This window comes from Poromitra crassiceps, assembly GCF_964638095.1.
Source record: "Poromitra crassiceps genome assembly, chromosome: 13".
In the NCBI taxonomy this organism is placed as follows: domain Eukaryota; kingdom Metazoa; phylum Chordata; class Actinopteri; order Beryciformes; family Melamphaidae; genus Poromitra; species Poromitra crassiceps.
The window spans coordinates 28423863-28438332 of record NC_139644.1 but is presented as its reverse complement, the minus strand read 5'-3'; the positions used below and the strand labels follow the sequence as shown (position 1 = coordinate 28438332).

Here is a 14470-nt window from a genome sequence, read left to right as displayed (position 1 = left end):
GCATGGGACATCATATTTACATTGTACCTAACCAAGACTATGAAATGTTGCAAACCATCCTTGTTCTGTGGCTTTCTTTTCCTTCTCATGTTCCATTTAGGTGTGTAGAAGTGTAGTAGATATGGTTCGTAATGTTGTGAAGGCCCTGGAGTTACATGAGCAGTACCCACCTTTTATCAAGGCAAGTTTTCGTAAATACATTATTGTTCTAAGAAAAGCAGTGAGGCCTTCACAGCACATAGGTGCTGTTGGACTTTGCGTCCCCAACTTTGTTTGGTGAGGGCTTCAGATAACTGTTTATGCATTCTCTCTGTTTTATGTTATGCTTCTCCAAATTTATTTAGCAAAGACTACCCTAACTCCTAAATATATTAATTACATTATGCTTCTTAAATAAACTGGTTCATGTAATGTTGTACAACTGTATTGTAATAAAATGTGCTGAAACAATAAGACTGTTCTTTGCGGGGGGGAAAGACAGATCACAGCAGGTTTATCCTCCAGTCATGCACTGTAGTCTAAATGACTCCAGTGTTGCTGCATTTTGATGTCTTGAGGATCAACTGGAAAAATACAAACTCAGTTGTTACCAATTTGTTGTATCTGTGTTTTTAGCCTTTTGTTAAGTTGAAAATGAAAATGTTTGTAAATGTTTTTTTTTTCCTTTTCATTTGATTATTAGTGGTATGTTAGCTACATCTATTGATTGCTGGATTGATGCTCTCTACATGGCACTAGGCTGTTGGCCTTTAACACACTGAGTGCATTGTATAGCTGCAGAACTTTGTGGGTGCTAGTGGTTGTAGTGCTAAAACCCTGGTTTCTCTTCTCCCTGTAGCAATGCCATGGGGGACTGGCTGAGGCCCTGTCTCAGTGTAGCCCTGTTTCAGCCTGAGGCAAGTCTCACCATTTTCTGTCTTCTCATTCATTACCAGGGGCCCTCACAGCTTTCATGCTGTTGGATCTCAATGTCCCCAAACTTGCAGCAGGTTTGGTGAAGGCCCTTGTTTGTATTGTTGCGTTTAGGCACCATTTTCTTCAGGCATGTTAGCTCATGGAAAAACAATAACTATTATTTTCTGTAATGCTCTTATGTGTCTTTGAACCTGTATTCTCCATTCTTGTTTTGGTAGAGCACCAAGAAGCTCTGTTTTCATCTATGGATCATTAATAAAAGTTACACTCTTTCAGAAGCCTCGGACGTTAACTAGTCTTATAGTCATTTCAGTTCACTACTTTAAACATTGATGGTTTGTTCAATAAGGTTAAATCATTTGTTGGATTCCCACATACAGCGTAACAGCACACACTATCAACAGCCTGTCACTTACAGCCAGATATACAAGTGCTTTGGCAGGTTCGTGATGTACAATGAGCCTTCATAAATGCTTTTACTGCTTAATCCTGTTTGTTTCATCAGCTTTCCTCAGTTGATGATTTGAATTTAACTACTTACATGAAGGAGAGTCCCTACCAGTAACAGGTTAGTTACAGCTGTAAGTACCTCTGCTGGAATGTCCCTGGACAGGACATCTGTTTTGTGTGCACACATCTGGGATCTTGTTGAAAGGGTGGTGTTGGAGAAAATAGAAGTTCCATGCCATTTCCTATTCAATAAGCTAATAGTTGCCTAATAATTGCATATGCATAATTGATGCTATGAGAGTGGAAATTCCATTCTCTAACAGGTGGTGTATAGGAAAACATCAAATGAACCTCCCACCATTTATATATAGCCTACTGGTAAACCATACTGACCATGTGACCTCACATTCTGTCATTAACCAAACAGAAAGTGAGTTCATGTAATCAGTATGTTTTACCAGGCTACCATTTATAAGCCTTTTACACTAATGGTAAAACAATATCATTATCATATATAAGTATTACATGCAGAGTCAATATCACATCTGTCTTAAGTATTCCAAGCCAGTCAGCATTTTCTGCCATTCTCTCCACTGTAAGAAATATATCAAATTATACAGTTTACTAGATGCCGCTCAACGACCTACTATACTCACTTGACTTGATCTCTAAAAACACTGTTCACTTGCTGAAGACTGCACTGTCATGAAAAGGCTTCAAATGTAATATTCTGTTACTTGTCATTATTTCATGAGCATTTTGAAAGGAGAGTGTAGACTAGCAAGGATTGCAATTACTGCTTACCCATGAGTTTTAGTTTTAGGATGTCACCTGCAAAGTCCCTCCATTATGCTTGTATTTGTGATGTGTATGCTGAGGTCTAGATCTTCACTGTATTCTTTCAATAAACCAGTTCATAAACTCTGGTATGGCTTTGTGTCATTTCCCACCACATTCTCATCAATTAGAATTAAGAATGTTACATAATTGTTGCTATATCTGATTAAAATATTGTAAAGCTAAGGCTTCAGAGCCTCTTTGATATCATTGGTTATATATATATATATATATATATCAGCAGTGTTATAATTACATTTTTATAAGTAGCTGTTGCGAGACCCTTTTGTAACTGAAATTACTTTGTCCAAGGAATTCCATTACACTTCTCAGAACATTTTCAAAATGCACAGGAAACAAAACATTACAATGAACTGAAAATGACTTGAACTATTCAAAACATTTGTGTTGCATGAGGGATAAAAGTATAAACAAGCAAGTTCCAATAATGCACAATTATTTACAATGACCTATCTGGATTTTTAATATTTCCATCCTCCCTTTTGTCTTTGGGTTATTGGATAAAGATATCCTTCCTCTGGCTGCCTGTCATCTTGCTTGTTTATGGCACGTTTAGATGAATCAGTGGCTGACATTACCACTGCTGTGTTGCAACAGAGATCAGGACCAGAATTGGTATGATAAATAAAAACTGAGAACACATGAGGAGGATGGATGCGTTTAACAATTGAATGCACAACTTTAACTTGCTTGTTACAACCCAAGAATGGTCCAGGAAAAATGGAAGCAATAACAGTATGGTTGAGGGGAAAATGATAAGTCAGAAGTTGGAATTAAATCAGGAGGTTTATTACAGTACACAAGATAATTTAACCAGACTTTGGAGTAAAGGCTACTGCCTAAGTGAAAAACTCTAAACTGCCCAAAAAAGGTTAAATGCAGTACACTTCTAATCTCCCTTGCTAACTGAAAACGGGAGGAAAAAAAGGGAGAAACACCCCTACAATGCTTCCAAGGAAGTGAAAACAAAGTTGCCCATCTTACATAATCTTACAAGAAAACAGAACTAAAGCTGGCTGAGACCACATTAAACAGTTATCAAAAAATACTTAGTCCACACCGCAACACACACCTTGTAGCCTATGTCAGACAGCAGGTGGCCATCAGGCACTGAAGACAGGCTTCTCAGGTGTATGGTGGGCTTAGGTGACAAAAAGTGTCCAATATGGTCTTCGATGGAAGACAAATAACATGGCAGACTAACTATACAGCACATTTAATAGAACATAAGAAATTAGTGCAGAATGCAGACATGCAATGTCAAGCAGGCAAACAATAAAATAAACACTAAGAAATTACTGTATCTGTTCTCATCCACTCATTGAATTTTGCCTTAATAAAAAAAGTATGATCACATCCTATTGATATTTGGTTCTTTATATTAGGCATACTTTGGTTTTCTAAAACATAGGAAATATTTGTACTAGCAATACAATATTTTACAAGAAACTGAATACAAAAATTCCAATATTCACACTAATCAGCAAATCTACAGTATATAGGCCTACAAATAATAATTCAATTAGGAATCAAGCCTAAAAATATAGATAGGCCTAAAAAAGAACGATTCAAGTTTACTATAGCAATAAGAAAATTGTAAACAAAGGAAATAAAGTATATTATACATTTGAAAAAATAAACTTTTACTGGACATTTGAAAAATAAACTTAAAATAATCAACATATCCTCGACAAAAAATGCAGAGGAGCGGTCCCAGCCGCAGCAGCCATTTATTTACAGACTGCCAATCAATCAGATGCTCCGCAAGACTTAATCCCTATGAGTCAGGATTTTCAACAGTCTTAATAACTAGATTAAAGTATAATATACACACAGTATCACAAAAAATAGGCACTTTGGCCGCCTGTAAGGACTGTTACAGTCTTCAAAACACAAGAATAAACGGCTCAACAGAAGACCAAAACATATTAAAGGACGCTAGAGAAGGATTGCAAAAATACAAGAATATAATCAAAATATTCAAAATAACAAACAATACAAACCAAAAGGACTGGAGATCCGGCCAAACTGAACAAAAAGTGCCTGGGCCAACTCCTTTGAGCCGTTGAAGCCAGTGTAAACCTAAAGAACAACAAAAAGCTAAACCATTGATAAACCGAAAATAGGACTACCGGGGACTCCAGCCTAAAACTAAAATAACAAATAAGTAACAACAGAAAATTAAGTTACCACGGCGCTGCTGTGTGTGAACTACAGCTCTACAGCTCTCTGCTCCTGCCTCCATTTAAGCCTAGCCAGGCCTAATTTGCTCCAAGTGCTCCTGCTCAGGTAACCAGAAGCAAGAGAGAGCAGGAACCCCAGAGGGAGGGGGAGAGAGCGAGGGAAGAGGAGGAGGCTGGTCACATAACAGGATAAAGAGGGAGGGGCTCAAGCACCTGCAGCACCCCCTCTCTGCACATCATCTTCATTAATATCCTCAGCTTTGATGTTGAGAAAATTAATCTTGAAAATCTCAATTTCCTTACTGTGTTTTCTTGATGTCCGGCCAGAATTACATAATTGAATTGATTGTTTGCTCTGAAAATGCTAATGCAAAGACTGCTTTTACATTTGTCTTCTGAATCTGTAGGGTAGGTTGCCTCGAGTTAAGTCTTGCTGCCTAATGGTCATTGTAGTTTAGCAACATTTTTATATTTGTTGGATTAGAAGTATGGGTAGAACATTATTCCATGACTTGAATGTCAAAGGCAACCACTCCATCAAACGAAAAGCCCAAGTAGAAGGTGACGTTTTCATTTGCATTTGGCAGGGATGCAGAATATCGAGGATAGACCCTAATCTTGCTGTCTCTGGTTCCTCCTCTGACAAACAAGTTTCCATTTTCTGTCCATCCATCAACACGTTCCAATGACTGGACAACCTCCTTGGTTTTCCATACTTCTCCTCCGAGCCACTTCAGTTTTCTTTCACTTAGAGTACCTTTAATGTGCTTTTCGATAGCACTTCTGTGGACGATCTTGTTAAGCCCACGTGCCTTCGCCAGAAAGAAGTGGGTCACTTTTCTGCTTTTCCTTGGAGAGACATGTTGGATTTTCTGCACAAAGAGTCTCTGAAGTGCATCAATGGCTGATACAAGATTCTGACAACTACCAGAATTGAGTTCTTCATCGCTTGTCTCGGGCCAAAACAGAAGGGAGAGAAGAAAGAGAGCACTTGCTGATGATATGTTTTTCCCCTTTGTATTAAATTTCATGCTGAGATATTGAAGCTTTTGAAGGGACAGTAGCTTTGATGAGCCAGGCAAAGTACAGTTGAGAGCTATTTGACAAAAGATGAAGTTTGTAAGCTCTGTCTGGTCAAGGTCAGTCCTTCTCAGGTTTCCTGGGTACATGCCAATGATTGTCTCAAGCTTTTTTCCTGCTCTCTCTGGTTTCTTATCATAAAGTAATGAGAGGATGGTTGTAACATTTCCTCCTCCAAGCTGGTAAGTCTTCATCTGCCTTTGGAATGGGGTAAGCCTTTCAGCTGGACAGGCCATTTCAGCATGTTTGCTGTCAGCCATGTTGTTGCCCTCATCCAGTATATTACAAAAAAAGCCAGCATATACAGCACTCTTCCTTGTCAGCCATTCTCTGGGATTGTATAGTTGTTCTGGATCCCTTGCATCAAGTTCTTCATCCTCTTCACTGATATCTGTTTGAAAGTAGCTGAGGTCCTCAGAAATGCACTCAAGTGCATGGTACAAGCTCTTTTGTAATCCTTTCAAGTGAGGATGAAACTTCTGCCAGGGTTTTTTCACTTCAGCTGGAATGTACTCTGTTAACAAGTACTTCTTCAACTCTGAATTTCCAGTATTGTTTGAAAAAACATCTACCACTGACAATAAGTTTAACAGCCTACAGCCAACATCTACTTCCCCTTGGTATGAACTGTTGAGACTGACTGTCTCTTTTTTTGGTGTTTTTTCTGAGGCTCGGAAGGCTGAAATTCCTTTGACAGCAGTGCCAATGATATCAACAGCTCTTTCAGGCGTTGGTTCCTTTTCCTCAAGGGTGTCATACAAGTGGTAAAACCACTTCTTGTAAACTTGTCCCAGTGTGTCAAGGACGAATGTATCATTTGGAAGAAGAGATTTGGCTTCTTCTGCCCATTTTAAGGCCTCTTCGAACCTTAAATTTGTGTAAAGCAGACGGGCAAGCTGTTGTGCCACAAATGCATCTTTTCCCAGGGATATGTAAGCTGCTTCCATGAGATCCACAGCTTTCTGAACACCATCTCTTTCGGTGATGACATGCTCAATAAGAGGGGAAAATGTTGTGTCTTCAGGATCTCCTCTGCTTTTTTTGTTGCGTCTGATGAAAAGAGCTCTGATGAACATCAAAAACTCATCTCTGCCGAACCTATGATTGATTAGCCGCTTGTCACTAATTAGGTCCATGGTGATGTCACTCTGAGGCAAATTTATAGAGAGCTGAATCAGAATTTCCTTTGCCACCAGTGGATGAATTATCCGTATTGACGATATGTTTGTTGAACTTTCTCTTAGGTGGATGAAAACAAGCCTAGCTTCATCGCTGAGATGATCCACAAATGTATGGTAACGAGTTCTATCCACATGCAGAGTTAGGCCAAGGGACGCCTCACAGTGTGACACAGATATGTATGAATCATGAACGTAGCAATTCAAGAGAGCCACAAATCTCATGAGACGCGTGATAGGTGATGAATGATCGATTTTATGCAGAAGGTTTTTGACAAAGTCTTCAACATAACTTGACTCAAACTCTTTACTCATCAGTACAAAAGTGAGGATGAAGTCTGGTTCAAATTGCAGTTGAAGTTGCTCAAGCTTCTTTGAGAACAAAGCCTTTTCTGCATTTGTCAGCTTGTGTGTGACTGCTACTGTTTGAGATGGTGATGCTCTGCACATTCTTTCTGGAGCGTGTGACCTTTTGCAGATGAGCAGGATGAAGCACAACACAGAGGGACTTATTTTTTTGATTGCAATGACATTGCCAAACTCCCGCCTTAGATCATCTATGTAATCTGCATTGCAGTCCTCCAACAGCAAGAGCACTGGCAGACAGTTGTTTTTGTCTTTCTCTTCATATTCTCTCAGTCGCACTGCATGCTCACACACGGTTGTCATTTCTTTAGACTGTTTGACAACTACACAACGTACTTTTGTCTTCCAACTCCAGAGGATCTGCCGTGCCACCGTACTTCCACCACTGCCAGGATGATGATATATGTTCACACTCTCTATAGATCGTACGGCATTGCTACGATGTACTATGTTGTCTAGAATTTTGTTTGCATCTTTGTAGGCGTCTCTCTGGATGATATCCCCACACTGTTGTTTGTCAGCAAGCCAGAAGTTGATCCAGTCTATCTTCCCACCTCGATAGAAGTACATCTCTTTGTTCTTGATTTCCTCTTGGCTCATGATCTCCAGTTTTGTATCGTCACACTGGTCAACACTGATGATTTCCAAAGAATGTATCATATCCTCTTCAACTGATTTTAAGAAGCACAAGCCTCCATTAAAGACTGGTAATCTCCTTGTGGGTTGATTCTTTGACAGCTGAATGCTTTGAACTGTGGCATCAACGTGACTCAGAGGCATTTCAACAATGCTGATATCCTTCAGTGCAGACATGTTACAAGACACCTGGGCGAGACTTGACCATTTTTTGTAGTTCTCCTTTGACTCTGATATGACTGCCAAATCATCATGACCATTCATCTCTGCAAAGAATTCATGGAATGTCTCAACAAGTGGCTGCTCAACCTGGGACATAAGCAGGAAGAGGACTACAAAGGAACGCCTGGCAAGGATTTCATTGCAGATGACTGACACTGCCTTTTTCAGTTTCTTTTTTCTGGTTTTGATCCAGTCCTTTTCATCACATGTGGCCTCTCCACCATGGTAGTTATTCCGTCCATTGCAGAAGATCCAGCTTGTTCTGTCAAAAAGCTGCAGGCGATTTATGAAGTCAGTAGTGCCCAATCCATCATTATTTGCGTAGTCATCAAGAAAGTGAGGGTTTACAGCCCGGTGTTCCTTATATTTACTACATAGACCTGAGGTCTTTGAATCAGGGTCGAAATCAAACACACAGAATAGATTCATGTGAACCAAGAAGCTTATGCTGTCAAGATGTTCAGGGTGGAATTTGTTTGTAACAATGATGTAAAACAGGGAGTTGTCCATGTATGTTTTTCCACATGTTAGTAGGAGGGAGAGTTTCCTCTTTTGATCCTCTCTCCAACCAACAGTAGCTTGTTTGCTAGAGGACTCTGCCTCCTCTCTCTGCTGGTCTTTCTCTCTCAGTCCTTGAATGAAAAGAACAAGGTCATCTTCAAGTATGCGTGGTGTGTTAGCCCCCACTCTGTGATAGGGGACTTTGTCTTCAAATTTGACTTTGTCCTTCTCAGAGAATTTTGGAACACTGACACTGTAAAGCTTATCTTTTACAATACTTGCTTTTGGGACAACATCATATTCAATGACCCATGTTTTCTCATTGTCATCCTTGTCAAGCACTTGAATGAATCTTGGGTTCCTCATGCAATTTCTGGCATCACATTGTTGAGTTGGTCCTTTGAAGCATTTTTCAATGTAGTCCAATGCGTCCACAAAATCCTCCTGATTTTTTATAGGTATCCCTATGATTTCACCATGCCGGTAGTCACCACTGATTTTATCCATAATCCCAAAGTGAATTGTCCCATTGGTTCGCATATTCATGCATGCACATGCAAATCTTAATACCTCACTTGCTACTTTTGTTTTAAGCTTTTTTGAGTGTAACTTGTGTGCGATCTCCAGTGACTTATATTCATGGCATGGAGCAATCATGTCTTCAACTCCAGTCTCTGGAGGTAGCACGTTGTGCTTGACATATCTGAAGTCTTGTTCGTGCTCATCAAACTTCCGGTAGTCACAGAAAGGTGGAGATACTGCTGTTAATGCCAAATTGTCATTACACTCTATATGGATATTCTTCTTTTCCATGCCTTCACAAGGTTTGTGTGAATTAGGTTGTGGTTCTTGTTTGAAAACGTCCAGGTTTTTTTGTTCTTTGTCATCTCTGGTTTTACCACATGTACTTTCTTCTTGCCGTTTATTTGGTTCTGATTGAAGTTCATCTCTTTTCTTTAGTAGATGTTCAATTTGACCACCTTTCATTCCAATTGTAGCACTAAAATATTCTCTTTGTAGACTCATTAGAACAGGTCCTGTAACCTCCTCATCTTCCAGTTTCTTTATGTAGTTTTCTTTTATTCCAATGAATCTCAACCAGGAGCTCACATGAGATTCCGTCCATTGGCCATAGGGCAGTCCCTGCCATCCTGTGAAATAAAATGTTAAAACATTAAGTGCTAGTAAATGGCAATGATTTTTAGTGCACCTCTTTGTGCATCTCTTTTAATGCTAGCCAAGCTAGCATTAGGCCTAGCTAGGTGTGCAGCATGATGCTGTAGTTAGACATAGAGTCCTGGAACAATCAGGATAAACACATTATTAACCCTGCATTTGTCAAGAAGAAGAGTTCCACACCTGATTATCAACCGCCGTTACAAACATAATACAAACACGATACAAACACTAGACGAGTAAACATTACTGAATAGAATATGAGTGAGCATGTGTCATTAGGGTTAGGAGCAGCGATATGTTTCCGCCTCTGATCTATTTTTTGCATGAGCCGCACGTGATTGTATGCAGCTAGGCAGGAAGTCAGTAGGCTACAAGTTGTGACCGGCACGGAAAATAGCGCTTCTGGTGTGAATGGCCAGGCTCCTGCTCGAGCTGGGAAAAAAAAAAAATATATATATATATATATATATATATATATATATATATACACACACACACACACACAAAATCACCAAACTTATCCTTTGAGACCAAATTAACTCTATCACAGCCTATCAGCCTAATTATGAAATATCCTTATTTTTTTTTATATATATTTTTACATTTGGCCTTTGATAGGATGTGATGGACAGCAGCTGGAGGGCAGGAAGAGAGAGGGGAGGACATGCAGGAATTATCATCATCATCATCATCATCATCCCATTACAGTATATAACAGGCTCAGTTGGCACTGCATCTCAATGTCCCAAGACTTACTGGACAAAATATTGTATTTTCTGTGCCTATGACTGATACCATGCACTAATTTAGTTTTACTACACTGTAGTAATATGGTGATATTTAATACTCACCCATCTCTGAAGAACTGCTTTCCATTTTTGTATGAATGTTCCTAAGGACAGTAGATGACAGAGGAACACAACTGTCATTTTTGTTAGACTTTCATCTTTGCCTTTATTAGACGAGCATTATTTTAACCTGACCAGATATTACGCTTACCTTGTCGAGCACTGGTTTATCACTGCTGATCATATCAGAACTTCCTTATCTCTGCTGGTGATCTTATACTGTAAATGCAGAAAAGCTTTATTACGATTCTTTTCCATTACACACTTTGTAACTTTGTCAAAGCTGGTTGAAAATCGGCAGAGTGTTCCTTTAATTAAGAAATCTAGGGAAACGCTCATCTGCACAAATTTTATTTAAATGTGGTTTTCTTGTATTTTCTTTTGTTATTTCCTTTTAAATAGGACTTTACTCTTGAGTGCATTTTTATGCGGGGGCCCCAGCCCTGTCCAATATTTACCCTGGCACTGACTGTGATGGAATTCTGTAAGGAAGGGCCTTTTATGTTAATGTACCGTGTAAACAGCAGTGAGGTCTTTAGACCAAGAGACAATATTCTGTGACTTAGATTTGTTAATGTTTAAACCAAAATCGATCACATCTGCAATTGATAAACTCCATTCATGTGGATACTGACTTTTATCGCCAGCCAGCCTTCGTACACACACACGACAATGAGGTTCTGTGACTTAGTTCAATAGTTTTAGGAAAAGGAGGATTAATATAAATCAGTAAAAACACACTTACAGAATTCACTCAAAATAGTGTTAGTGCATAAGATATAATTGTGCATATATTTTCACTCACAAAGTAAAAGTATGGTAATAATTTTGCACTGTGACCTTTTGGATCTTGTTAACACTGTTTTCTTTTTATCCATGTTATAAAGCACTTTGAATTGCCTCTGTGTATGAAATATGCTATAGCCTACTAATAAACTTGCCTTGCCTTTATTTATTTAGAACCTTTCAAAACCGGGGTAACAAAGTGCCTCACAAAACAAAGCACCAGCAACAATGTAAAGAAATGTGTTGCTACAGAAATAACAGAAAATCAAGATACTGTAGCAGCTACACTATCACAAAACTTTTATAGTCTCATTCACATTAGAAAAAAGGTCTCACATGGGAAAACAAGACCAGGAGACCTGGTTCTGCCAGACCCAGAAGGAACAAATTGGGGAAAAGAGGGACAGACCGACAAAGCCTCCTGTAGGCCGACCCCCTGGGTCTGGCAAAAAGAAAAAAAAATGGGTGGGGGGGGGGGGGGGGGGGGGGTAGGTCGACCACCGAGGCCACCGAGGCCGGGACGAACCTCTGCATGATAGAGCGGGGGGGAAAAAAGTAAAAAAAAAAATATTTTTTTGGGTGGGGGGGTTGGGGGGGGGTAGACCCCCTCCCAACCCGGGAGGGGACGAACCTCTGCATGATAGAGCGGGGAGAAAAAAAGTAAAAAAAAAAATATTTTTTTGGGTGGGGGTGGGGGGGTAGACCCCCTCCCAACCCGGGAGGGGACGAACCTCTGCATGATAGAGCGGGGAGAAAAAAAGTAAAAAAAAAATATTTTTTTGGGTGGGGGTGGGGGGGTAGACCCCCTCCCAACCCGGGAGGGGGCCACCGAGGCCGGGACAAACCTCTGCATGATAGAGCGGGGGGGGGAAAAGTAAAAAAAAAAAAAAATTTGGGTGGGGGGGGGGGGGGGGGTAGACCCCATACCTCTGCGCCATGACGGGGGTCCGTCCTGGAGTACCACACAAAAAATGGAAAAAAGCTCCATAAAAGGAGGCTCTCATCCTGCTCAATCTATCCGCCAATAGTGCATCCCAGCCTGGATGACTCTTGCACGGTCCCCTGTGTACCTCCAGGGAGGAAAAGAGGGACAGACCGACCGACAGACCGACCGACAAAGCCTTCTGTAGGCCGACCCCATGGGTCTGGCAATAACACATTACCACATTAGACCTGTAGTAGGCTACCCTGAACTTCAACAATCACATTAAAACAACAGTTTACTGTGAATTCCATTCTCCTTGGTTTGTTACTCATTCACTGACATGACACTGCTTGAATCTGTATTTTCATCTGGGTGTGTCCCCTGGGTGTGTTCTTGAGTCATGAGAGTTTTTCTATCTACTCTGTCTTGTCTCAATGGCACAAACTTATTTTAGCGTCAGTATAGGCATCATTTTACTTAGAAATGCGACAATACTTTATATTAGGCTTTCTACAAACAAATCTGGCTATACCAACCAAATGTACAGTAGGATCTGATCAGAACATACATTATTAAGCTCTCAATTTATAATGATCACATCAAGGGTTAAGCCATATCTGTTTTTTTAACCGCAAAAAAAAATGAAACTCAAGTGGGGAAACAGAAACTGAGCAGAGAATCGAAACAACAGAAAGTCATGAAATCAGAAGCATCCCAATGTAGTGGACGCTTCTGATTTGATTACTTTCTCTTTAGTTTCTATTCTTTACACAGTTTGCATGCCATGATGGAAGGCATGTTATCAAGTACAGACATAGTCTTGTTTATTTATAGGTCAAGCTTCACCAAAGATGTTGGTGGGGACTGGGGAGCAGTTACATTTTATATAGCCCTTAATCACAGTCAAGTCTCAAAGGGACACCGTACATACAGTACTACACACCATACAGTATTCACCATTTACTACATTATACACTATGTCATATGATACTACACACAAACACAATCAAACTGCACACAGAAAGGACCGGGGTAGAAACCCACAACCTTCCTTCTGTCAGATGACAGTAGCCTACTAACCCCTGGATCACCATGCCACCCTTGCATGCATTTGTTTTAGATATTTACCTGAAATAAACTCTTTAGTGTTACAGGGCAAATAATTTTCCTGCTGAATACTGTACAACGTTTTCCTGATCTTGTGTGTCACACTAAAGAAACTTTGCTTAATCATCACCCACATAATCATCACCCACAAATGCAAATAGCAAAAATCAAAGTTAAGGCCAGTTGCTGCCAACATTTACATTACAGTTGTTTTTCGTGCCAAAACAGCCGGTTAGTTATTGTATCTAGTAATGTTAGCCTACCCTGAATTTCACATTATAAAACAATAGTTACTGTTAATAATTTCTCAGCACTTACTGTGAATTCCATTGTCCTTGGTTTATTACTTGTTCACTGAGATGGCACTCTCCTCCAGTTCACCATTTTATCTGGGTGTGTCTCTGAGTTAGGAGAGCTTGAACTGGACTCTGGTCTGACTGTCTCTGATATAGAAAAACTGTTTCCTGCCCTGAGTTTCTTTTATACCTCAAGATGGTTGACTCCCCCTCTGGCCTTGTACTTCCCCTCGGGGGGAACCCCTCCTCCATCTTGTAGTAGGCTATGCAAAACCATTAGCACACACACACAGCAAGTCCAATTCAACTCTCAAGAGCAGATTCAGAGCATCAGAGCTCTCACCAAGAAGGCAAAGCATTGGATGTACTTTGTATGGCAGCTGAAGAAATTCAAAGTGGCAAAGGCCACGATGGTGCTCTTCTACACCTCCATAGTTGAGTCCATCCTCACCTCCTCCATCACCGTCTGGTATGCTGCTGCCACTCTCAAGGGCAGATTCACCTGTATAAATAAAGGTTAAATAAAATAAGGACATTAACAGACTTCAGCGCATCATCCGCTGTGCTGAGAAAGGTAATCAGATGCAACCTGCCATCCCTCCAGGACCTGCATGCAGCCAGGACACTGAAGCGGTCTCGCAAGATCATGGCCGACTCCTCCCACCCTGGCCACAAACTCTTCAAAACACTCCCCCACGGCAAGAGACTGAGGTCTGCCAAGACCAGAACCACTTGCCACAAGAACAGCTTCTTCCCAACTGCCATCAGCCTCACCAAAAACCTCACCGAAAACTCCTTCCTCCAAGGACCTCACCGACATCCCCCACAAAGCCCACTACCTCCTCCTGAACTCAGCTGAACCCCCGCCCCCCCGCCCCCACTGATATGATTAATGCCTGTTTAACTTGGACTGTAAATTCATGTAAATTCACTGCTTATT

General features: G+C 40.5%; 1 protein-coding gene across 1 annotated transcript; it reads right to left on the bottom strand.

Moving 5' to 3' along the window:
- Positions 1 to 3003: 3003 nt before the first annotated feature.
- On the bottom strand, positions 3004 to 10630 carry LOC310787407 (sterile alpha motif domain-containing protein 9-like). Its single transcript, XM_083648816.1, has 3 exons — positions 10568 to 10630; positions 10420 to 10460; positions 3004 to 9540 (listed from the first exon to the last, which is right to left on the bottom strand). The coding sequence occupies exons 2-3, from the start codon at positions 10442 to 10444 to the stop codon at positions 4907 to 4909; spliced, it is 4659 nt and encodes a 1552-aa protein (XP_083504942.1). The 5' UTR covers positions 10445 to 10460; positions 10568 to 10630; the 3' UTR covers positions 3004 to 4906.
- Between the last annotated feature and the right edge of the window lie 3840 nt (positions 10631 to 14470).